At 41.5% G+C, this 27151-nt stretch overlaps 1 protein-coding gene across 4 annotated transcripts in view; it reads left to right on the top strand.

The window, feature by feature from the left end:
• NR2C1 (nuclear receptor subfamily 2 group C member 1) overlaps positions 1 to 27151 on the top strand; it is a 103736-nt gene that overhangs the window by 57834 nt on the left and 18751 nt on the right. For 3 of the 4 annotated variants that reach the window (XM_024218300.2, XM_024218291.2, XM_024218273.2), the window contains 6 exons: positions 888 to 1067; positions 2713 to 2860; positions 2944 to 3034; positions 13015 to 13199; positions 20704 to 20869; positions 22536 to 22657. In XM_024218300.2, coding sequence (XP_024074068.1) covers positions 888 to 1067; positions 2713 to 2860; positions 2944 to 3034; positions 13015 to 13199; positions 20704 to 20869; positions 22536 to 22657 — 892 coding nt within the window. The remainder of the gene's footprint in view (positions 1 to 887; positions 1068 to 2712; positions 2861 to 2943; positions 3035 to 13014; positions 13200 to 20703; positions 20870 to 22535; positions 22658 to 27151) is intronic. The other variant, XM_024218281.2, reaches the window with a different exon arrangement.

Raw genomic sequence — 27151 nt, 5'->3', positions numbered from 1 at the left:
ATTTCTGTATGGCCTTGCTTTTTAGATTTTAGTTCTGGATTATAAAATTAACAGTATGTATAGTAGCTGTGTCTAAATGACCAAGAGTGCCTTAATCTGTAAATGCAATATTCTTGTAGCCATACTCAGGGTTTTATTTTTTCAGCTAAGCAGGTTTTAAATATTGATTTTAAAAGAAAAATAAAATCTGGATTGTAGGGACAGAATAGCACAATGAGAAAAGCTGTGGAAATGTTGAATTTTTTATTGATTTAACAAATTTTTTGTTTACTTGCATCACTGAATACTTTCATTGTAAAAGAGAATTATGGATTTATCTTTACCCCAATTTGAAAAAACAAAAATCGATAATTTTGAAATGGTAACAGACATTGTCATCAAGTGAATACATTTATACTGTCTCCTCTTTACATATACAGTCTTTCTGTCATCTTTAAATCGTGCAGTTATGCTGCTAAATTGTATGATAGACAATAAAAGAACTTGATTAGAGGGTCACTGAGAAAAATTACCAAAGTATGTGTAATTCAAGTAATTCATGCTTATCCTAATGCTCCTGGGGAGGGGGGAAGCCAGTTTTCGGGCCTGTCTGCTATTGCTAGCAACAAAGACACTGGAGTCAAGGAGTTAATAAACTATTGGGAAATGGTCATCTTGCGTGAGTTGTTTAAACCAGAGATTTGGTTAGTTTGCTTGTCTGTGTGATTCTCTAGCCACTTGGTAGTGTCTTCATATCTGTAACTCATTTAAAAAAGTACATCCGTGCCTTGTCTATGTAAAGTTATACATACTCTTTGACTTGTCTAAATATAATTTCTTTTTAAAAGAGGGAAAATGTTATTAACACTGTAAAATTAATGTCCTGACTTATGCTGTTCTTCAACTAGGACGTCATTATGGAGCAGTAACATGTGAGGGATGCAAGGGATTCTTTAAAAGAAGCATACGAAAGAATTTAGTTTATTCATGCCGAGGGGCAAAAGACTGTGTCATTAACAAACATCATCGAAACCGATGTCAGTACTGTAGGCTGCAGAGATGCATCGCGTTTGGAATGAAACAGGACTGTAAGTATAAGTAAGATTTATAAATCTGGTAGGGGGTGAGTGAGTGTGTGTGTGTGCATATATATATAAATAAAAAATCAGGCATATATATAAAATATAGCAGGCATTCATGACAAGGTTTGTGCTGTGGAGAATATACTGTTATATATGCATGCAAATCAGGCTTTACCTTCATTACTGTTATGAAATAGTTAGATCAGCTTCTCCTTAAAGAATGGTAAGTCCAGTGTGACTCAAACTCTGAATTTTGGCAATTTGTCAAAGATTGAAATAACCTTAAAAACACACAGAACAGAGTAAATAAGAATAAAGTGTTGTTCCTAGGCAACAGGCATCCATTTTCTATGATAAATTGTCTGGTTGTAAATTTAGCAGCTGAAGAAATTTTGAATAACTCCACCTTCCCGTCAGTTTGTCCAGCAGATTCTGCACCCTACCTAGTTTGCCCAGCAGAGGAAGGTATCTCCCAGGCAGAGATTAGCAGGCACATACGACTTAATTCTTGCAGTTCTAAGTTCTTCTTTGAAATTTCCTTGTGCTGGCAGATTTTAAATATGTACATGCTCAAAGACAGTGTAATTTTAAAAGTTACGGATTAATGTGATCATGTTTATTTTTTAATCCTTCCTTTTTGTGACTTTTATGGTCTCGCTACCTTAAAATAGTCCCACAAATGGAATCTCAACCTTGTATTAAACATTATGTATTTATATGTAGCATGTAATGCTGTAGTCCCTAGGGGGTAAATGGCTTTAAAGTGGCCAGGTGCATTGGTGCCTATTTTAAATTATGCACTGGATTGAACCTACAGTTTACTGGTCTGGGTCACCACACTCTTCCATTGTGTAACTCCGTTGAAGTAAATGGAGTGACACCATCTTAAAATTCATGTCACAGAGTGGAGAATAAGACCCTACATATTTTAAGGCGTTCCATCTTGTAAACACTTTTAGTACGTGTTTTGGTTTTGCAATGACAAAACTAAATTTGTTGTAAGTATATAAGTAGTTATTTCCTCATAAGGAGAAGTTCTCCCTTTGAGTTCTTAAAATGAAGTTGTGTAAGTAAGTTTCCAGTTGGCTTTGTTGTTTGGAGTCAGATTTCTCCATGTGGTAGAATAGTTTCCAGTTTATTTTAATGATGCCATATTTGTTGGCATGGAACCAAGAGGTTGAGTAGTTGTGGATTAAATTTCCAGAGGGAGCATAAAAAGGAGACACTGTGACCCCTTCCTAAACAGGGAGGGAACATGTGGGCTTAGCAGACAAAAGGAGATAGAGACAATATGAAGCAAAAAAGCCTTCCCACGAGGATCCAGACAGGTGAAAACTCCCTAAGGACCACTTTTAATTTCTTCATACATTTAAAATTATTGGCCTTTATGTGTTTGACCTTCAGTCTTTGACTCCTTCAACATAAAAACAAGTGTGTTTATCTATCCAGAGCCTTAGCTAATGATTCTTATGCACTTTTGTTATTCAATATAGCGTCTATATAAAAACACAAATATATTAAACCGCAAGCTTTTTCAGCAGTAATTGGAAAAACAGGACTCAATTTCTTAAACACTCTTGTTTGTGATATCTCCATCTGACTGTTCGTGAATTTTGGGTTCTCACCTAATAGTTACACACCATTTTGTTAGCTGTTCAGTGCGAGAGGAAACCAATTGAAGTATCACGAGAAAAATCTTCAAACTGTGCGGCTTCTACAGAAAAGATCTACATTCGAAAAGATCTGCGCAGCCCACTTGCTGCAACTCCAACTTTTGTAACCGACAATGAAACAGCAAGGTATGTTAATAGTGCTCAAGACTAATAGTTTCTTGATCTCAGAAACATCAGAAGACTAAAATTTGTACTTTTTTTCCCTTCAGATCAACAGGACTGCTAGAGTCAGGAATGTTTGTAAATATTCATCAGTCCGGAATAAAAAGTGAGCCTACTGTGCTTATGACACAAGATAAGGTATGTGATGACATGAATAAAATACTAAGGCTACATCTACAGTACGAGCTAGAGGTGTGATTTCCCCAGCTTACATAGACATACTTCTGCCTGCTTTCATTGAACTAACATAAGTATAAACAGCAATGTATCTGTAGTAGTACAAGTAGCAGCAGTGAAGGCATGACTTAGCTGTGCCAAGTACTAACACACCTTCCTGTAATTCTTACCTGTTTTAGAAAACCTAGGACATAAAGGTTACCTCTCTTTTTCATTTAAAAATTGCTGGCTTTAGAAAGTCTTATTCCTCTTGCAAGAAAACTTTTTTTTCTTGTATTTTGGACTCTGAGCACAGCAGGCTTTTTTCCTTTTTGTGCTGACTGGTTGGTGAACATGGGCCAGCCAGTTTCCTACTTGGACTCGCAGTATGTTAACAAATTTCTTACACACATGTTCTTGGATAACGTCTCTGAATCGTGCAACTTTAATTGCATTTCTGCATTCACGTGCTGATTATTTGAAAATATAAATAAGGTTGGATGACCTGGAATCCCTTACCAAGGTAGCTATGGCTCTATCTGAATGCATTTCACAAATATCTTTAGTAGTAGTATTCTCCCTGAACCATGTATACTCTCACAAAACTAAGTACCGTTTCAGAATTCACGACATAGTCATTGGGGTGGAAAAGGAAATATAGTTTCTTAAATTCATCTGGAGATGTTGACAGCACTGGACAATGTTGGGGTGTTGTGGTTAACGCGCCTCTTCAATGTTGCGTGAAAGGCAGGTGCAATACCTCTGGACTGGCAAACCGGGGTGGTGATCCCGAAAGGAAGCCAGAGGGTGTGTTCCAACTATAGGGGGATCACACTCCTCAGCCTCCCTGGCAAAGCCTATGCCAGGGTGCTGGAGAGGAGATAACATCCGTTAGTTGAACCTCAGATTCAGAAGGAACAATGTGGATTCTGTCCCGGTCGTGGAACAACAGACCAGCTTGTTGCTCTCTCGCAGATATTCGAGGGATCGTGGTAGTTTGCTAATCCGGTCTATCTTTGTTTTGTAGACCTGAAGAAGGCATATAACCACGTTCCCCAAGATGTCTTGTGGGAAATGCTGCGGGAATATGAGGTGCCAGTGCTGCTTTTGCATGCTATCCAGTCCCTCTATTCTCAAAGTGAGAGTTGTGATCATATTCTTGGCACTAAGGCGAGTTTGTTTAAGGGGGGCATTGGACTCCACCAAGGGTGCATCTTGTCCCCACTCCGGTTGATGATTTTCATGGACAGGATGTCAAGGCACAGCCGAGCTGTGGAGTGTATCCACTACAGGTGGCATCTCTGCTGTTTGCAGATGATATCCTTCTTGCTTCTTCAGACTGTGATCTCCTACGCACACTTGAACGTTTTGTTGCTGAGTGTGAAACGGTTGGGATGAGAATCAGCACTCTCCAGGTGAGGGGGGAGGGGTAGCTGCCCTTAGTGGAAGAGTTCAAGTATCTTGGGGTTTTGTTCACGAGTGATGGTAAGTGGGAGCATGAAATCAACCAGCAGATTGGTGTGGTGGCTGCAGTGATGCAGACGCTGTACCAGTCTGTGGTGGTGCAGCGAGAGCTGAGTTCTTGGATGAAGCTCTCGGTTTACAGGTTGATCTACGTCCCCATTTTCACTTACAGTCATTAACTTTGGGTAATGACTGAAAGAACGACATTGCGGATACAAGCGGCAGAAATGAGGTTTCTCCGCAGAGAGGCTGGGCTTACTCTCCGAGACAGGGTGAGGGGCTCAGCTATTTGGGAGATCCTTGGAGTATAGCCACTACTTCTCCAGATCAAGAGGAGCCAGCTGAGGTGGTTTAGGCACCTGATAAGGATGCCCCGTGGGAAGCTTTCTTTGGAACTCTACCAGGCATGTCCCACTGGGAGGAGGCCCTGAGGCCGACAAGGGACACACTGGAGGGATTATATCTCCCGGCTGGCCTGGGAACTCCTCAGGAGGAGCTGGAACCTGTTGCGGAAGAAAGGGACGTCTGGTCCTCCCTACTCTCCATGCTGCTGCCATGACCCTCACCCGGAAAAGCGGCATACAGGAAAAAGAAGTTGTTTCTTAAATTTAAACAAAAGACAGATCAGACTGCAATTCAAACCCATTACACATTCAGTTGTTAAGAGATAACTAATCAACATGCTTCTTCCTCATGGATTTTTTTTAGCCTGATTTTTCTCTGTTCCCACTTTCATATGAGTTCTGTTGGTTTCTTCATTTACTCTAACACTTTTTTCTTTCTTCAACTGATGTCCAATTTCCTTATTCTGTTCTCATGCACTTTACCCTGCTTGCTTCATCTGGCAAAGGTCTAGTCAAAAGACTTCCCTTAACAGACAGGTCAGTGAAAACGAGAGTATGAATAAGTAATTAAATACAATGTGGCATACTTGAGAGGGCAGCTTTGTTTTTGCCTGCAGGTGTGCATGCTCTTTTCTTAAAGTGATTTTTAATGGGGAAAAGGTTGCTTGCTGGCCGGCTGGCTACCTTCTGGGCTACTTAGCAGCAAAATAAAGAAGTAAAAAGAAAGTATATCTTGTTGTAGTGGTATGGCTTCTCTGCATGCCTAGGCTAACATGACTTCTCATCCATTCCTTCTTCATAAACATCCTTCCTCTACTTCTGATTGGCTTACAAAACTGCAGACCGTACCAGGGAAGTTTTACAAATGAAATACAGAAAAGATCATATTCAGTTACATAGCCCAAGTGCCAATGGGTATTTGAACAGTGACTCATGGTGGTAGAGACAATAATTGTTATTTATTAGCTACACTTTTACAGTTAATCTGTAATTTATCTAGAGGATCACAGTGATGGGCACAATACAAATCGAATAATAAATGATGCTACCCTGAATTGTGCACCCAATTTTCCTGAAAAATTTTTTTTTTTTACATTTTAATGTATATTTGTGCCAGTTTCACCACTTTCCCCATATTTTTCATATTTTTCTGCTCTGTCTATTCAATTTAGACTCTGCACCATTCCAATACTGTGTTGTACATCATACCAGATTCTATATATACGTACTATTTCTGTGTTGGTTACACCAAAGAAGAGTTTGCTGAAAGTAGCTTACTACTGCTTCTAATTATTCTCAGTAACTAGATGTAGTGTGTGTAGAAATTGTATTGATATAACATGTATGAAGGCCTTGTCCACTATAGAATAGTGACCCATTGCTGATCCCAGGAGAGTTAGTGGGTAACAAGATTGTTGTAGTGAGCCTTAAATCCAGAGTCTTTATTAAGTTCATGATTTTTAGTGTCTTATTAAGTAATACATTTAAGCTCCCAGGTTCATCTTTGAAGGTGTTGTGCAGGTTTTCTTTGAGGACGAGGACTGAGAGGTGAGATATGGAGTGATCGTTTTATGAGACGTGTTAACCCACGGGAGATAAGAGAGTTCTTTGCTTTTCTCATTTTTCTGTGTGAGCTCATTTGAGAGCATAGCAATTGTCTCATTCTTCTTCGAGTGATGGTCCCTATTGTATTCCACTGATGGTTTACACATGCTCACCATGCATCTGGAGCTGGAGAATTTAAAAGTGATAGTGTCCGTTGGTCTGCGCATGCACCCTTGCCTCACCTTAGGGTTTCGGTTGAGCTGATAAATGGCAGGGACAGACCGACCACTTCTTCAGTTCCTTCTCACTGTCTTTTGCTCCAGGTCAGAACTATTAGTGTTCTCTTGCGTGTGTATAATTGTATATAGTTAGTTTTTTGAAGTATTTAGCCATTTTACTGTTTTTGCATAGATTTTAGTCATTTTAGTAGTTATTTAGAGTTGATTTGGGACTTTTGGGGGAATCTGTTTACTTGTAAACACCTACCCACACATGGGTACTGGACTATGCCAAATACCCCATGCTTTAAAATCTGCACCTCCTGCCTGTGTTCCTTCTTGATCAGTAATGAATATCAGCGCTGCCTCTACTGCTTGGGAGAAGTCCATACTTCATCCAGGTGCAGTATCTGCCAGTCCTTCCCAAGCTGTACCCAAGAAATCTAGGGTGTCTGCCTCAAGAAGCACCTCATGGAAGTCGCTATGAGACCTCAGTCAGACCCAGGCCAGGGAATTCCTCTTGTACATCGGCCTGAGACAGCCAGGAGTGCATCTCCAGCTACAGAGATTGAGTTTGCTCTGGCTGTACCACCACTATGGACTCTGTGCTGGGGCCGGGAGGTCAGGAATCATGCGCATAAGCATGGCAGTAAGTCTTCCTCTAAACCGAAGAAAGGGGATGCGCCTTCCACGAGTTCCAGCCACAGGGAAGCAGTGCGCTCCAAGATCCATAAATGTGACAAGAAACCGCACAAACCGGCAGATTTGGGGTACCAGGTACCAAGCCCCACACACCGTCAACGTCTGCTTCCTTTAAGGTACAGGACCCGTTGACTCTGGGAAAGTCCACTGCTCTAGTGCCAGTTTCAGCTACGGAAAGGGTACCATTAATGCCACAGAGATCGGGAAAAGTGCCAGAGCCCCAGGAACTGTTTGCCCTGGGAGAACCAAGATCTCCATGCCTTCTACTACCTTCCACCTTTAGAGGCCATATCTCCCACCCAAGACATATCGCATTCAAGGCACCCTTCACCACATCCTCCAGTGGTCTACACACTTCCACCAGCTCTGACGTTAGTGCCAATGGAACCGGGATCCGAGTTTTCGTCCTTGAAGAATTCAGATGAAGCACGGGGGCTGCCCATCCCTTACTGCCACTATGAGTACCCAAAGAGGCCATCTATATCATGGCAATATCCTCCTCACCAACTGCAGAGGAGCCTCTGATTCCCCACACCCTGGTGCTGCCACAGCACCCTCCAGATCCGTCATGTTGGCCCTACTGGGTATGCTGGCCCCAATACCCACCCATTCCGTGTGGGAACCTTCACTTCTCCTGCATCTAGAACACCCTCAAGTAGGTATTCTGCACTGATCATGGAAGAAGACCTGCTCAGTTGGGTTCCCACAGGACTGCTGGAGCAGAAGCGCTTTCTGTTTTTCTCCCAAGATGCTGCAGTGACTTCGGCTTTCTCCTTGCTCCCAGATGACTTTCGGTAATTCCAAGATCTCCTGGGTAGGGTGGCAGGTGAACTTCACATCCTCCTCGAGGAAGTACAGGACACGCAACAACAGCTCCTGGACATCCTTCGGTACTGGGTAGGGTTGCCCTGCCAATCAACAATTCCATCCTTCAGCGAGCTCAAACAGTTTGGCATACTCCAGCCATATGCACACCTACCCCCATGGGGGCAGAAAAGAGATACTATGTACCGGCTAAGGAGACTGAGTTTCTTTTCTCGCACCCCCCTCCCAATTACCTTGTAATACAGGCCAGAATGGTCCAGATAGCAATACCCATGCTCCAGTCTGGCTGATAAGGACGGCAAATGGTTGGATCTTCTGTGACGCAAGGTCTTCTCAGCAAGCCTCTAGTTCAGGATTTCGAACTATCAAGCATTGCTTGCCAAATATGACGACTTGAACTATAGCAAACTGGAGGATTTTGCTGAGAAACTGCCGCAACAAGATCGGGCCTGATTCCAGTCAATCTTGGAGAAAGGGGAACTGGTGGTGAGGACAGTGCTTCAATCAGCTGTAGAAGCGGTAGGCATAGGCACCTACCCCGTGGATGCACTCACTGGCAGCCCCACGGATCAGTGCCCCAGCGCTTCCCCCTCACTGAGGATCAGCTGTTCAGTGGCATTCAGAAGGCGCTGGCGGTGGAGAGGAGGAGATGGGAAGAGGTGGGGTGGGGGCAGGGCCTTGGGAGGAGCAGCGGTCGAGCACCCCCTGAGGTCTGAGTAAGTTTGTGCCTATGGCAGCAGACACTTCCTCACGCTCGATGGCTACAAGCATTGTCATGCAGAGGGAATTGTGGCTTCATTCCTCTGACTTCCCCAGGGAGATACAAAGTACCATTGAGGACCTCCCTTTCAATTAATTTAATCTTTTTAATCAGAAAACAGACGAGTCCCTCCACATCCTCAAAGATTCTACTGCTTGCCATCCACATAACAGTACAGGATTTCCCAGTTTTTCCACAGAAGGCTGTACGAACCACCAAGAGACCCAACGATCTCTCCCTCCAGGTCCACCTTCACAGCCTTCCTCCTCACACATGCAAATTTCTCAAAAAAGATATTTCTGAGGAACCATCAATCACACCGTCCCCTTTGGCAGTTGTCTAGCACTCTTTCTACCAGCTTGGAGTGCATTATGGGGTCCTTATATTCCCCTATCTCGATGACTGGCTTCTAGCAGCACAATCCAGAGATGAAGCTCGAGTCTCAACCTCCATGTTCCTGAGACTCCTTTCCTTCCTCGGAGTCAGCGTCAATGTTGAAAAATCAACTTTGGTTCCCACACAGTCCCTAGACTTCATAGGGGCCTCCATCAGCTCAATCACAGCACGAACTTACCTACCAACGGTCAGATTCCGACTGTCCAAGAAGTCAACAGTCTGTCGGTCCCAGCCAGGACTTGCGTATCCCTTCTTGGCCACATGGCATCATGCACATATGTCACTGTCTTCACTCACTTTCACCTTCACAGCCTCCAGATGTGGCTCCAAAAGAGTTTACTCACACATGTGACATACCATAGATCTTATGCTGACATTTCCCCCTGAGGTACTCTCGTCCCATCCTCCCTGGACAGGACAATCATCAGCGATGCATCCCTCATAGGGTGTGGAGCACACGAGAGATCACATGACACAAGGAACGTGGACTCCTTGGGAATCCAGGATGCTCATCAACGTTCTGAAACTCCGGGCTGTAAGAAAGGCATGCCAAACATTTCTTCCATACATCTGCTCTGATCATGTTCTCATCATGTTGGACAACACTACCACTGTTTATTACATCAACAAACAAGGGGACAGGAAGTCAACCGCTCTGTGTGCGGAGGTAGTCATCGCACACAAGATCCTGCTATCTGCAGCCTATCTTCTGGGGACTCAGAATGTGATTGCAGACTCTCTCAGCAGCAGATTTGTGTCTGATCGTGAGTGGAAACTCCACAACACTGTAGTAAGCAACATCTTAGTTCCTACCAAGCCAAATAGAACCGCTTCACCTCCTGGGCCCAACAGAAAGAGCTTTCCCCAGAGGAAGTGGAGATTCCTCTTTCGGATTACCTCCCATTCTTAAAAACACTGGGGCTCACCCTCAAAGCCCACTTAGCAGCAATTAGCGCCTTCCACCCCATCCCCCTCCATGGGAAGGCACTGTGTATTTACACACTCGTTGACTGCTAGGTTTTGGAAAGATCTCATCAGAACTTTCCAACATGCACAACCTATCACTCCTCAGTGGGACCTCAACCTCGTTCTATCAACACTAATGAAACAACTCTTTGAGCCACTGGGTCTGCTTTATGTCCCTCTTTTCAATCCCAGATTTCTACCAAAGGTTGTATCCCAGTTTCATCTGAATTAACCCATCCACTTACCTGCTTTCTTTCCAAAGCCTCATGCCTCAGAAGAGGAACAATGACATCGCTCCCTTGACCTCCAACAGGCTTTGACCTTCTAACTGCAGAGGTCAAGACTGATCAGGAAGTCTCCTAGATTGTTTATCAGAGTAGTGGAGAGAGTTAAGGGGCATGCAGTCTCTACACAGAGAATCTCCAGTGAATTTTGGGGTGCATTACACTATGTTATGACTTGTCAGGACTGCCTCCACCCATGGGGGTGAGGGCCCATTTCACGAGAGCCCCGGGTTCAACCACGGCCACTCTCCATGAAGTGCTGCTTGGAGACACATGTAGAGCGGCCACATGGAATTCAGTACATACCTTCGCTACACATTACACCTTGGTGCAGAACTCTGTGAGGGATGCCTCATTTGGTGCGGCTGTCCTCCACTCAACCATTCCATCCTAATCCTTGCACTCTCCTCCAATTTAGGTACTGTTTGTTAATCACTCTTAGTGGAATACAATAGGGACCATAACTCAAAGAAGAAGAGGCGGTTACTTACCTGTAGTTGGAGATTCTTTGTGTGGTCCTTATCTGGATTCCACTTCCCGCCCTCCTTCCCCTCTGCTGCGGATCTCTTGGATTTGCGGTGGAGAAGGAACTGGAGACACGGTCAGTACACCCCACCCTTTATCACCTCGGATGAAGCCATAAGGTGAGGCAGGGGTGCATGCGCAGAACAACGGACACTACTACTTTCAAATTCTCTGGCTTAGGACACATGGTGTTCATCTGTAAACCCTCAGTAGCATACAGATAGGGACCACACATCTTGAAGGACCTCCAGTTACAGGTAAGTAACCTCCTCTTTCACCAATATAGTTGTTGTGCAGGTATTTAGTGCACTAGATGAGGTATACCACACATTGTGATAGGCATATATAGGACCCCATGGGTCTTGTAAGGAGTGTTGTGGGGAGTATTGCTCATCATAGCAATGTAGCTATGTATGAAGGTTGTGCATCTGTTGCTCTAGCAGGGTCCGGTGCCGCTTTGAATGTGTTTGTCCTTGTCTATTGGGAGCTTGCTTCTGATGATGAGCTTGGTGACATTTGGGAATTGTTTGAAGGCCAGAAGAGGGGGTTCAAGAAAGATTTATTTCAGGATATGGTCCCCATTGAGTTATTGTTTTTAATGAAAGTCTGTATGGGTTCCAGTGTGCGAGACAGGGGACAACTAGGGGTGTGTGGGCAGAGGGTGTCCCCCTACCAGATATTGAAGCAGATTCTCTTGGGGCATATCCCTAATATCCTGGGACCAACATGGCTGCAACAGCACTGCAAACAAACCAAAAGGCAAGTCTCAAGAAAGCTTTCTGCAGTTGTGCTGAAAAATTTGACCGTAGTGTAGACTATGAAAATTCAAATGCTGAGCAAGTTTAAAAAAATGTGCGAGAGAAACAAATGGGATTTATAAAGCTGAGAAATCCTAGGCACTGTGCAGTTCAACAGTGTAAAATACCAGTAATTTCGCCCAGTGAAGCAAGGTCTTACCCTCAACTTGAAGTTTGCTGTGTTGCTGAAGCCGCGTTGGTCCCAAGATATACCTTGTCACTCAACTTGATGGTATTTCTCTGTTTGGATGCAACGCAGTAACTTTTGAATGTCGCATCCAATCATTTTGGAGAATATACTAGCCATCAATGGACAAAATCCTATTGATTTTGGTGAAAATCGAGGAACTGGAAGAGGGAAATGGGGGACATGTAGAGCCCCTTGCATCTTGTTAGCAGACCCAGCAGCTTTACCACCTCTGTAATTGTCCAGAGATCAAAGAACCGGTTGATGGCAGCCATTAACAGCTTCCAGCATAACAATCTCAGCTCTGCCCATCCTCTCAATACAGTTTAACATGTTGACACCCTTAATGACTTGTCTCCCAGACAGAAATATTTTTTATAATAATGGTGGGGGTAGGGGTGTCAAAGAGGGGCACCCAGACACCCTGGCTGGAGGGAGGGGGGACAATTGGCAGAGCAATGGGGGACCCTAGCATAGGGGTGGTTGCAAGGACTTCCAGAAATGGTGGGAGATGGGAGGATGGAACACCACAGGGAGCTTGTGGGGGGAATTGAAGGGATGCAAGGAGCCTCTAGTGTGTGCAATGAGCTTGGCCTAGCGAAACTAGTAAGTCTGCATGTCCCCCATCCTCTTCCTCCCATAGTTAAGAATAAGTTAAAAGCAGCAGGTCTTTCCATAATTATTGTTGCTTTTTGGAGTACTGTTCCCATAAAAATACATGTCAACTACTAGTAAAAGTTGATTTTTGAAAAAATTGTTTCAAAATTAACATGTGCAACCTCTAATTTCTTCATTTTAATTAATCTGTTACTGAAAGTAACTTAGTTTTCATGGGTTCTGTTTGCAATTCCATGTCTTCATTTGTTAGTGTGAAAGCTGAATTTTTTCCTTTACAAAGTCAGGTTCTGTCAGTGTGAAAGGATTAAAGCTATCCTTTTTTCCCCCCTAGGTTGAGGCCTGTCAGGGGGATTTAAGCACACTGGCAAATGTGGTAACATCATTAGCAAATCTCAGTAAGTCCAAAGACATGTCTCAAAGTAGTGCTGAGCTGTCTATGATTGAAAGTTTAAGCAACGGAGATACATCATTGTCTGAACTTCATCAAGAAGAGCAAGCAAGTAGCGATGTTACCAGGTAAGGCACGCTACAATATTTACATTTTTAAATATAATTCTTTTTGATAATCTCACTCAAAGCTTACACAATCAAACAATGCAGACAGTTCTTCAGTAAAAATCATTACAGTACCATACTGAACTTGTGATGAAGAATAACCATACAGAAGATGCTAATTGAGTTCTGAGTAAAATTTTGCAGTGAAGTTCCATTTAGAAATAAATATGAGTAAATTATATTTGTGTTTGGAAAGAATTTAAATGTAACCTTGGTGGCCGATTTATATTCCCATGATTGTCATAAGTAGTAGGCCTTGGCCCACATAGTATATACTATATACTTTTCTAGTACTTTGTTCCACATAGGAAAATGTATTGTTCATAAGTCCCATCTACACAGGCAACTGAACATTGACAACTCCAGTTCAATCACCTGGAATGCTCATAAAATACTTTCTGTCCATAGAGAAGTGCTTCATAGATCTTTTCAGTATTATTACAATGGCATTCACTCAGAGTACATCTTACAAATCCTTTGCCTGCATTGGTTTTAATTTGAACCTTTTCAGTACTAGTGTAGATAGGATAAGTGGGTAGTACAGCAGTGCTGGTCCAATTAATCCTTCCACCACAATCTTGCCCACCGTTTCAGCTCAAGCATTTACACAACAGCAGCCAAGATAGTATACGTTCACTACATACTATCCATCCTGTACGCTCCAAGCCAAAAATTACTGTATTACACCAATGTACATTTGGAGTAAATCCATTGGGATAAACTAGTCTTGCTCCAATTAATGCAGCTGAGGATCTGGCCCCTAGGCTTTAGTTTGCTTTACTCTGTATTTACTCTGTTATTGCAAGCAGAATTTATGTACACCTACCTCTTTCAGTACCTTATCTAATTCCCATTGAAGTCAGTGTGTCTCTTTCCATTGACATCAATAGGAACCTCATAGGGCCCTCAATCTGTATACCATATGAGACAAGACTTTGGAGAATATAATAGTTTATGATGATGTACTTCAAGACTGTAATGTACAAATGCACAAGGGGACAGAAGTAAGATAGCACAGGCAACCTTGACATTTCCTTACACTTTTCAGTGCCTAACTTTGCACCCTTTAATGTTCTTGTACCTATTTTTTTAAATTGCAATCTATATAGTGTATATTAATGAGCAAGATGGGAGAGCTTTGCCCTTACTTAATACATCGTTCCCTCTCATAAGTCATCAAAAGGGAGTTTCCCTTCAGATAATGCATATTAGAGGAAAAATTGTTTCAAATGTAAAATTGAAACTTTGATCGAAGGCCATGTCTACACTAGAAAGCTTTACTGCTGGCATACAGCTGCCAATGTGGCAATTTTAATAGAGCACTTGCACACTTGACTGCCTTTAACAGTGCAGTGCATCCTCATGGTGAGAGATTGTATCAGCAAAAGGTGCTTTGCATTGCGGGTTGGCATCCAAGTGTGTCCCATGCTACCATCAGCACACTGCCTTCTGGGATATTTTGGAAGGGCGTTGTGGGATACCAGCACTCCTCTAAAGGAATTGTGGGAGCTCGTGGCCAAGTTTCCACAATTCCTTCTGTTGCATCCCATAGTTTTCTTGTTTCGTGCCATTTTAAAAATACTCTCAGTTCCTCATGCTGGTTTTCATTTCAGTCTTTCTGCCATCTTGCTGGCAGAAGCACGGATGCTGAACAGATCAGTGGAGTTTTCATGTCTATTTTAGAGACGGGTGCCTGATTCTTCTGTATTCTTCAACAACTACCACAGCAGCTGGGTGTGCAGCTATACAAATGAGAAAACTGAGGGGAGGGATGATGCAGACAGTGAATGAAAATGTGTATGCTGAAGGCATTTACTAACCAGCTGCACATGGTGAATTGATGCTTCTGGGCTCATGAAATGAACACCGAGTGGTGGGATTGGATTGTCATGCAAATCGGGAACAATCAGCAGTAGCTGCAGAGCTTTTGGATACAGAAGGCCACATTCCTGGAGTTGTGTGTCAAGCTCATCCCAGCTTTGCAGCAAAGAGACACCAAATGAGAGCTGCTTTAGCAGTGGAAAAATGGGGGCTGTCCCACGATGGAAGCTTGCAACCCCAGATTGCTATCAGCTGGGGGGCTACCTGTTTACTGCTGGAAAGTCTATGGTGGGGGCTGTCATCTTCCAGGTTTATAAGGCCAGTAAGCATGTTCTTCTGCACAGGATTATGACTATGGGCAATGTACTGAAAATAATAGCTGGATTCAGTGCAATGGGCTTCTCAAACTGGGGAGGCAGTAATAGACAGGACACACATCCTGATTCTGGGCACCCCGCCCTTACTTCTGAGTACATAAACGGAAAGGGATATTTTTCCCTGGTTATGGAAGCACTAGTGGTTCACTGGGGATGTTTTACTGACATTAACATAGGATGGTTAGGGAAGGTGCATAATCCTCACATTTTTAGGAATATAGTCTATGTGCAGAGACACTTTTTCCTGGACTAACACATTCACGTTGGTGGGGTTGCAATGTCAATTGTGACTCTCAGAGACCCGTCCTCCTCTTTGCTTCCCTGGCTCATGAAAACATACACCGGGAACCTGGACAGCAGCAAGGAAAGATTTAACTGTTGTCTGAGCTGGTACAGGATGACTGTTGAGTGTGCATTTGGTAGATTGACAGGATGAAGGAGATGCCTTATGACTAGGTTGTATGTTGTGTTTTTCGTAGTATTTGTGAAGCAAAGAGAAACATTACCAGCAGGGTGGAGGGGGGAAGGTGGAAAGACTGCTGATATTGAACAGCTAGACAATTACAAGAGCCCATCAAGGTCTTGTATGGCTAAGGGAGGTCTTAAAAGCGTATTTTAACTGTGCACCCCATAGTCCCAGTATGGTTGTTTGTGTTATTTTGTCACTTCATGATTAAAGTGTACTTGGGTTGTATATTAATTTTAAATGAATTCTGAATGCATTTTAGGAATCCAGTGATGGAGGTCACAAAGCTGCTTTGCAAGACAACATAAATCTTGATTTTTGCAAAACAAAATTTTGAACAGTAATAAACAACAAAAATGGTTCTAAGAACATTTAAAACCATTTTAAAAGAAAGTGCAAGGTGCTGACCGTTCTTGTATGAATCACAGGCCAGTGTACATACAGTCATAGAAATACTCCTTATTTTCCACTGGGGTTGAGAGCAAGGGATTACTGTGACATACTATGCTGATGCCTTGGCGAAGGAGTATTTATGGGCCAAGCTGTGGAAACAGAATTGTCCATGTAGTGCAGTAGCTGGTGGGGTGTATAACGCTTTATAGCATCTTCCTTTGCTGTCTCAGGAGCTGCATAATGTCTTGGTGGAGTTACCTATGCAGCTCCTCATACTTGTGCCTTTCCTCCAGCATGTACTCCCTCCACTTTCTTGTCTTGTGGGCCACAGACTCTGAGCTCCTGAGGAGATCTGAGCATGTTCTCCCCTGTCCTCCTGATCAAGGTCAGTCTTTTAGCAGGTGTGAAGGGGGCCACTCTCAATGATACCCCAACTGAAGCTGCTGATAAACAAGACACTCAGACATTGTTAGAGTTAAAGGGTTAGCAGGTAGGAAATAAGTAAGAAAATTGCTTAAAATGTCGCCATAACGATATTCATGAATGTATGAAATGGGTCAGACTTGCTTTAGGACAGTTTAGCAGTATATTGGGGGCACTTTTCAAACCTGTACCCATGAAGGGTTGGGGGATGGTCTGCCCTATGTCTTGGGTAATACATGTAGGGATAGTGCAGTAAATATTGCTAAACTTATTACAGGCAGTGGTGATTCTGGCTGATGTATCACTCATGAGGGTACCAAAGGCCCCGAGGAGGCAACTGGTCAAGGTCCATATGCTGCCATCCTCTTCACACCAACACTGCTGCAGGAGCTTGTTATGGGGTGGCATGGAAAAGTTTCCTATCATGGTGGAAGAAACAAAGCATCTCTCCTGAGAAATGTTCAAGCAAAATTTAAATCCTACAGTACCTGAAAACTTTGTTGAGATTGTGCCAAATGATAAGAGATTTGTTCCAAGATCAACCAAAAACTCCAAAAGAGGAGAGAGTAGTCACTGCTGCCTAGCTTCTGCAAAGTCAATTCAAAGCCACACCTCCTAAGCCAGCAATAAACCATCTCTCCCTCTTTCTACCCCTGAATTCAAGCACCGCATGCAAATAATTGGTTTTTGATTTGAATTCTAAGATTGGAATACCACAGCACTGCATTTTTCATGTTGATATTACTTGTTAACCATCCAATTTTAGTCAGAAGAAATCATATAGTCTGAATAAATATTTACTGGATTGCTTCTAAGGATTATTTTAAATTTTCTGTGTATTTGAATTGAATGATCAAGTGTTGATTTCACTACATTTTTTTTTTCCTGCTTGTAGTGCATCGATTTATATTACTAAAAATCTGTCCACCCTGGCAAAAGGATACATGGGGGAAAGTTTTTGTGTTGCTTATTTTATAGTGTTCTCTCTTATTTTTTTGCCTATGACTGCCAGTGCATGTTGTTCAAATAAACTGTTTACTTCAAAAGGCTTCCTTTGTTTCTTGCCCACATATGTTCAGCCACCAGTTTTAGAGGTGGGGATGAGGGAGGGGAGTTCCAAGACCCATTAATAAAGTTTTTTTTTAAAGCGCAGTACACCTATCTGAGCTCTTTGCCCCTTTCTCAATGGGTTCCTCCTCTGGGTGAGTCAGGGTTAGGTTTAGCAGGCTCTTGAAGAGCTCCTTATTCTATTCAGGGATTGCATCTTCCACATCCCCCTCCACTGTGAACTTTTCATCGCTGTGCATTGCTGGGGTTCTTTCTTGGTCTTATGAGGTGTCCACTGTCACTCGAAGGGTTGTCTGCCCAGTATGGCATCCAGTGCCACATAGTTGCAGCAGGTGTGGGAGGGAGCTCCAGATTAACTCTTGGCCTCCTTTGCCTATTGGGGGTAGGACTGCTGCAGTTCCTTCTCCTTTGCCCACCATTGCTGCTTTTCCCTGTAATATCCCAGGTTTTGCATCCCTTCTGCAATGTCTGAATAATCTTTATTCCTGCAGCAGTTCCACAGCTGGGTTTGCACTACTTTTTCTTTCCATAGGTTGAGGAAGTCCAGGACTTCTTTCTTAGAACAGGCTGCAGTGTAAGCTTGTCTGATTCCTTGCCCCCACGCTCCCGTTAGCTGCAGCTTTACCTGATGCCTTACCTGTGTGTGAAGGCAGAAAAGGTGGGCCAGTAGGAAGAGAAGCATTTCCAAAACATGCTGAAGATTTTAAAAGGGGGTGGACTTTGATCACTGTGACCTTCAAGCAGCAGAGTTCACAATTGGGACCAGAACAGTGACTGTGGCAGGGAAAGGGTCATTGTGGGATTGTTTCTGGAGGACTGTTTGTACTGGTACAGGTAATGCAGCATCCACACGGGCGTTATACCCATAGAACTGTGCCAGTACAGGATTTATGTTGTTTTGTGGGACGTGATTTAACTTGACTGATAGAAAGCCGGGGTTTTATTGACAGGTCTTAGAATTGAGCATGAATGCACCCAAACATGAGTTAACATAAGGCAAACTTTACTGGTAAAACTTAGTGTAGATCAGGCCTAAATCTCACATAACTTCCTCCAAATATTACACAAACTTATTCTAAGAGACTCCTAAAAGTATTTGCTAAAGAAAATGAGGTTGAGGCCTTTCAAGAAGGCAAACTGATTTTCTAGTCATTTGTTCTTTCTGTATCTTCTGTTGGGTGTGGTACTCACAGACACAAAATATAATCTTTACTTTCCTGCAATAAATTTAAGCCACACTTTAAATTGCCTGTGTCTAATTCCCTTTATGTTACAATTTAGTCTATCACTTTTTTCCCCTAGCTGGATAACTGCCTAATTGTCCATAATCATTCTTCCCTACTGCTTGATTAGATCTATATAGCCATCCATGAGTGAGGGAGATGGAAAGGAACTGAAATTACTCAGAATAAAGTAAATCCATACTATGCGTGAACTACTCAGAACACACCTTGTCTTATTTAATGAGTTATGATTTCATTTTTTTTTGTCCACACTAAAAATTTATTCTAGACATTCCTTTCTTTGGAACTTTATCTTGCAGTCTTTACTCATGCTAGTAAATGTTGGCGATAATGGGACTTCCTGCATGAACAAGGGCTACAGGACTGGGTTCTTAGGGCAGGGGTTCTCAAACTGGAGGTCGTGACCCCTCAGGGGTTGCGAGGTTATTACGTGGGGGGGTCGCGAGCTGTCAGCCTCCATCCCAAACCCTGCTTCACCTCCAGCATTTATAATAGTGTTAAATATTTTAAGAAGTGTTTTTAATTTATAAGAAGGGTCACACTCAGAGGCTTGCTGTGTGAAAAGGGGTCACCAGTACAAAAGTTTGAGAACCACTGCCTTAAGGTATGTCTACACTGTGATTAGACACCTGTGGCTGAACTGTGCCAGCTGACTCAGGGTTCAGGGCTGTGTAATTGCAGTGTAGACATCCAGGCTCAGGCTGGAGCCTGGGCTTTAGGACCTTGTGAAGTAGGAGGGTCCCAGAGCTCAAGCTGGAACATCTACACCCACAGTTAAACAGCCCCACAGCTTGAGCATTGGGATCCTAGTCAGCTGGCACGGGCAGCCGCGGGTGTCTAACTGCTGTGTAGACGTACCCTCAGGGAGCAAGGCTTGTAAAACTTGGCTTATTGTTGCAGAAGGAGTTGCAGTGTAGGAGGGGAAAGGATTTCCTTGGAGATAAACATTTAATGTATGAGTATTGAAGCCTTATTTCCTTTTCTAAAGAAGGGATGATGGGTGCACACATTTCACCACTACGCAGCCCAAACTGAAGTGGGCAGGAGGGTTGAGGCAGATCAGAGATCCCTTGGGACTGCTTTGGCTTGCTCTCCCTGACACCATGTCTGGCAGCAGTAGCGTTATTTAGCCCCTTCATATAGACAGATGTTTTGATCTGACTCTGTCTCTGCCTTAACTCTCCTCTTTGTGGCAGCTGCTCCCTCACCTGCTAAGTATTTTGGATGGAGAGGTGAAGGCTGATTATTGTTGTGTTAGCTGCAAGGAGCCCTGAAAAGGATCCCAATGGTGGCAGTCACTGGGCTATGTTCCTGCTTCCCCCCCCCCCCCCCCCATGCTGCCAGGAGGAAGCCCCAGGGATCTGCTCCGTAGATGTTATAGCAGGAGGCAAAGCTTAAGATTCCCAAGGATTCTATGCCCACAACTTTCTTCCTCATCTTCTCCACCCCCCAATATTTGTTTTTAAAATAATGCTTGTAGCAGACAAAATAAGGTGTGGTGCTTTAGCGATTTTCAAATTATCACACTGGGGAGCAAAATGGAATATATTTGGAAGTACAAGCCTATACAGACTCTGTCTAGACTGAAGCCTACACTGAGCCAAGATTTTACATTTTCCTTGCTTTTGCTGTGTAATTTGACTGAACTCATAGATAACAATGTCTTCTGATAGGGCATTTGATACTCTTGCGAAAGCACTAAACCCAGGAGAGAGTGCAGCATGTCAGAGCTCTGCAGAGACTGTTGAAGCCAATGTACATCTGATTGGTGGAGAAACAAGCATGAATATCGTTGAAATAGAGGGGCCACTTCTCAGCGATGCACATGTAGCTTTCAGGGTATTTTATATGTTTTTAATGTTTTTAACTTATAACCATTAAAACTAATTCCTTAACCATTTTAAAAGTTCAAGAATTTGGTATGTACTGTATTTGTTTATTTGTTTGAATTTCTTAAGGAATAACCATGTGTGCTGAAATACTGTCATTCATGTTCTGAGGAATGCACTGCTTTTGTTCAATGGTTAGCTACTTCTTGTTCAGGAAAATTAACATCCCTCCTGAGTGTTTTTGCAGCACAGTTTATTATATGAACAGCACTGTTTGCTGCAATCTTCTCTGTAGCTTATTTCCCTCAAAATCAGTTTGTAATCCATGCTAGGGGATCTACAGCACTATGTAGTTACAAAAAAACAGAGATTCATAAGTATTACAGGGTGCCATACATACGAACTCTTGACATATGAGCCAAGCATGCAGGATTTAGAACTGAGGCTCTGGACCTCATTTGTGACAGGACTTCTCCTTTGCTTACCTATCTCGCTGCTTTAGGATATTAATTGACTTTAACCATTGTGGTTCTCTTGCCATTTTCCACAACCTTTTTTGGGAGAGGAGCCAAATACTTGGAATTTTTATTTCCACTTTATGAACCTATGGAATTTCCTTCATCTTTTTCCTCTTCAATTCATAGCTACCGCTTGAGCAAATAAAAAGACTACATATATGAACATTTCAATACAGAGCATTGCATTGGACTTTGTCCTCTCCCACCAGCGCACTCTTTGGTCACAAATCTAATGCTAATCCTAGAACACGGTTTCTACGTTTTAAAATAGTTATCTTAGTGAAAACTATTTTAATTCTATTAATTTTATATATATATAGTCAATTATTACTCTCTGGGAATAGAACTACTGCATTATAATTAAATATCCATTTTGGGTCAAATCCTGTTGCCCTTACTCATGCAATAAACCTGTTGACTTCAATGGAACTATGTGTGAGAGTCACTTGGGAGGCGTGGCCATTTATGTTTAATGTGAGCATCTTGTTTACATGAGCAGTGCTAGGCTATCAGGCAGTTTATATATGCTGAATATCAGGTGTAGCATGTTAACATACTAGAATAGTATATTTATTTGTAAAATAGTCATTTTAAAAACTACAAACCAAAGAATTTTTGTAAATATTTCCCCCCCTAAAACTAATAATTTTGGCAATTCCACTAATTTTTCAGGCCATTTATTCTACTCCTCTGGGGCAAGCTATGGAAAGGTATGCTACCTCCCAATTTGTATTTTTTTTTATATATATCTATAGCTATAAGTGTAAGCAATTGCATCAAAATAATCCCGCTGACAGTGTTTCTTCTAAAGTATCAGTTTTCTCAAAAATGTCTCAAAAGATTGCAATGTAATTTACTTGGGATGTTCATACCTAAATTTTTCAAATATATGATCATCTTTATAAAGTGTGGAATTCAAATAAATTTGCCCTGTTTCTTCACTGCTCTGTAATTCTATACAAGTTTAACAATTGTGGCTAATATTGAACAAAGGCAGTCATGCAGTTTATTTCAAGGCTGTATCTCATTCATGTTATTTTAAAAATACACTACTTTCCTTTTTTCCTTGCAAGACATTATGTTAAAGACTAGTTTTTTCTAATTAAAATTTTTAACAAGAAGTAAGATCACTAATTTTACAATTCCTTTTTGCATCAGCTCACCATGCCTTCTCCGATGCCTGAATACCTGAATGTTCATTACATCTGTGAGTCAGCCTCCAGACTACTCTTTTTGTCCATGCACTGGGCACGCTCCATTCCTTCCTTCCAAGCTCTAGGGTGAGTGTTCAAACATTCTTTGATATAATCAATGGACTAAATAGACCATTTGTCCTGGAATATACTCTTATATCAAGGGAACATTGAAAAACATAATCCCAACTATACATACAAAATGATGGGGTCTAAATTAGCTGTTACCATGCAAGAAAGAGATCTTGGAGTCATCGTGGATAGGTCTCTAAAAACATCTACTCTATGTGCACCAGCAGTCAAAAAAGCTAACAATGTTAGGAACCATTAGGAAGGGGATAGATAATAAGATTGAAGCTATCATGCCACCGTATAAATCTGTGGTACACACATATGTAGAATACTACTTGCAGTTCCAGTTTTCCCATCTCAAAAAAGATATACTAGAATTGGAAAAAGTACAGAGAAGGGCAACAAAACTGATTTACTAGTATGGAACAGTTTTCATATGAGGAGAAATTAAAAAGACTTATGTTAGAAAAGAAAGTGCGGGGTGGAGGGGCTATGATAGAGGTCTATAAAATCATGAATATTGTGGAGAAAGTGAATAAGGAAATGTTATTTACCCCTTCACATAACAGAAGAACCCAGGGTCACTGAATGAAATTAATAGGCGATAGGTTTAAAACAAACAAAAGGAAGTACTTCACCATATAAAGGACAGTAAACCTGTGGAATTCATTGCCGGGGATGTTGTGAAGCCAGGGTTCAAAAAAGAATTAGCTAAGTTCATGGATGGTAGGTCCATCAATGGCTATTAGCAAAGATAGTCAAGATGCAACCTCATGCTCTGGGTGTCCATAAACCTCTGACTACTAGAAGCTGGGACTGGACGACAAGAGATGGATCACTGGATAAATTGCCCTGTTCTGTTCATTCCCTCTGAAGCATCTGATACTGATCACCTTGCCAGAGGATAAGATACTGGGCTAGATGGACCATTGGTCTGACCCAGTATGGTCATTCTTACATTCTTGAATTAGGTTTGGATTATTGTAAATTTGTAATTTTAAAAAATCACCTTTATATTGCTTTTTTAAAGATATCCCCGACAATACATCTAAACAATTAAATGAATTTGTTAGAATTGTTGAGTACTCGTCATTAGAAACGTTAAGTGTAAAGTAGGCCTGTTGATTAATCGCAGTTAACTCACGCGATTAACTCAAAAAAATTAACCGCAATTAATTGCAGTTTTAATTGCACTGTTAAACAATAGAATACCAATTGAAATTTATTAAATATTTTGGATGTTTTTCTACATTTTCATATGTATTGTATTCTGTGTTGTAATTGAAATCAAATTGTATATTATTTTTTATTACAAATATTTACACTGTAAAAATGATAAACAAAAGGAATAGTATTTTTCAATTCACCTCATACAAGTACTGTAGTGCAATCTGTCGTGAAAGTGCAACTTACAAATATAGATTTTTTTGTTGTTGCTTCATAACTGCACTCAGAAACAAAACAATGTAAAACTTCAGAGCCTACAAGTCCACTCAGTCCTACTTCTTGTTCAGTCAATTGCTAAGACAAACAAGTTTGTTTACGTTTACAGGAGATAATGCTGCACTCTTCTTATTTACAATGTTACCAGAAAGTGAGAACAGGCATTTGCATGGAACTTTGTAGCTGGCATTGCAAGGTATTTACGTGCCAGATATGCTAAACATTCGTATGTATGCCCCTTCATGCTTTGGCCATCATTCCAGCGGACGTGCTTACATGCTGATGATGCTCGTTAAAAAAATTTGCTAATTAAATTTGTGATTGAACTCCTTGGGGGAGAATTGTATATCCCCTGCTCTGTTTTACCTGAATTCTGCCATCTATTTCATGTTATAGCAATCTTGGATGATGACCCAGCACATGTTGTTCATTTTAAGAACACTTTCAGTGCAGATTTCACAAAATGCAAAGAAGGTACCAATGTGAGATTTCTAAAGATAGCTACAGCACTTGACCCAAGGTTTAAGAATCTGAAGTGCCTTATAATATATGGAGATATACCTATCTCATAGAACTGGAAGGGACCCCAAAAGGTCGTCGAGTCCAGCCCCCTGCCTTCACTAGCAAGACCAAGTGGCCCCCTCAAGGATTGAGCTTACAACCCTGGGTTTAGGAGGCCAATGCTCAAACCACTGAGCTATCCCCTCTCCCCTTCTGAAATCTGAGAGCGACTAGGTGTGGAGCATGCTTTCAGAAGTCTTAAAAGAGCAACACTCTGATGCAGAAACTACAGAACCCGAACCACCAAAAAAGAAAATCAACCTTGTGCAGGTGGCATCTGACTCAGATAATGAAAATGAATATGTATTGGTCTGAACTGCTTTGGATTGTTATCGAGCAGAACCTGTCATCAGCATGGTTGCATGTCCCCTAGAATGGTGGCTGAAGCATGAAGGGACATATGAATCTTTAGCACATCTGGCACGTAATATCTTGCAACACCGGCTACAACAGTGTCATGAGAACACCTATTCTCACTTTCAGGTGACATTGTAAACAAGAAGCGGGCAGCATTATCTCCTGAAAATGTAAACAAATTTGTTTGTCTGAGCAATTGGCTGAACAAGAAGTAGGACTGAGTGGACTTGCAGGCTCTAAAATTTTACATTTATTTTTGAATGCAGTTTTTTTTTTTACATCTGCATTTGTAAGTTCAACTTTCATGATAAAGAGATTGCACTACAGTACTTGTATAAGGTGAATTGAAAAATACTATTTCTTTTGTTTTTTTACAGTGCAAATACTTGTAATCAAAAATAAATGTAAAGTGAGCACTGTACACTTCGTATTCTGTGTTGTAATTGAAATCAATATATTTGAAAATGTAGAAAACATCAAAACTATTTAAATAAATGGTATTCTATTATTGTTTAACAGTGCGATTAATCACGATTAATTTTTTTAATTGCGCAATTAATCGCGATTATTTTTTTTAATTGCTTGACAGCCCTAGTATAAAGTGAAGATCATTGCATTTCATTAGAAAATGAAAACCTAGGTTTGGTTGTTGGCAGAGAACTGAACTTGTCTATGCATATCATCATTTCTTGAATTAGTCACCTTTTAACATCTCATGATTTCCTGTGGTACATGAGTTGCAAGTGGTGAGACTGGACTCAGCCTGCATTTGCAACTGGGATGCGATGGTGATGTGAATTACCAAAGAAAGGTAGAGAGAGGCTGATACACAGCTACCTGTGTGCCTTAGGCATCAGATATTGTTCTCTTTTTGCAAATCAATTATTGGTAATCACTGTACCATTATTAACCTATTCTGGAAGATAGTGAGAAGTATTAGTAACGTTTATCAAACATTGAGAGGTGTGGGTGGGGGGTATTGTAGGGCGTGGCAGTTATCAGAAATAATTTGCCTCTTGCCACTAAAACCAGTTTTTATCATTCTCTTTATATTTTCTTAAGAGCTTGCACTTTGTCCAGCAAAATCCATTAGCTCTCTTAAATTTCTTAGTTCTGATATAGTTCATGTAGTTCTGTATGACATGAGGAAATGCATTTAATTCCAAGACAAAGAGAAACAGCTTGTGTGCACTCTATAACTTTCCTGTCAGGTGTCATTTTATGAGACAGAGTAATTTCAGAACATACTCTTTAAAAAAAAAAAATCAAATGGTTAAAAATACTATAGCTACTATGAGGAAAAAATGGAGAAAATGCAAGTTAACCTTCGCCCATACATAAGTCATATTGGTCTCTGCCCACATCTAAAATGCCTTGGATAAATTCTTTGCGATTAACTTGCATGATGTCTCCATTTCCCCTTTGTGACTAAATCAAATACTGAAACAGCTGTTGACTTTCAACTAAATTTATTTAAAAACACAATCCAACAACATGCCAGCTTTCAGGTTTTTAAAAAAAGGCCTTCAGCCTGCCATTCAGCATCCTCAACACAGGAGCCATTTGAACTTCTGCCACTGCATGTAAATATTGTTTGAAAACTAGTGTAAACCCTGCGCAAATTAATGTGATAGGACATGCATTGAAAATGTAACTAATGATGTCTATCAGCTTGCTTGTGCTAGGGAGGTGTAGAGAGACAAAATGGGTGAGGTAATATCTTTCATTGGACCAACTTACACTGAGCTTTTCTTCATGTCTGGGAAATGTACTCAGAGCGTCATAGCTAAATATAAGGTTGAACAGATTGTTTAGCATAAGTAGTTAAAATACATTTCAAGATGAAGTGGACCGTTAACACCCTTCCAGTCATGGGGAGGAGACATCAGGGGCAGTTGTTAGCCATTTATAGATTGTTGCAATAAGCCATAAATCCAGTGTGTCTATTCGGTAGATGATTTTTAGTGTCCAGCAAAGTTATGAATTTACGCTCCCAGGCTCGTCTTGACCGTGTTGTGCAGGTTTCCTTTGAGGAGGAGGACGGATAAGTCCGGTATGGTGTGATCACTTTGTGAAAAGTGTTCACCCACAGGTGATACAATGTTTTTTCTTTTATCATTTTCCTCCGTGAATTCATTCAAGAGTGTA

The sequence above is a fragment of the Terrapene carolina genome, unplaced genomic scaffold, assembly GCF_002925995.2.
Source record: "Terrapene carolina triunguis isolate 2854851 unplaced genomic scaffold, T_m_triunguis-2.0 Scaffold68, whole genome shotgun sequence".
NCBI lineage: Eukaryota > Metazoa > Chordata > Testudines > Emydidae > Terrapene > Terrapene triunguis.
Note: the sequence above shows the minus strand (reverse complement) of the source record. Positions and strands in the feature narration are given on the sequence as shown.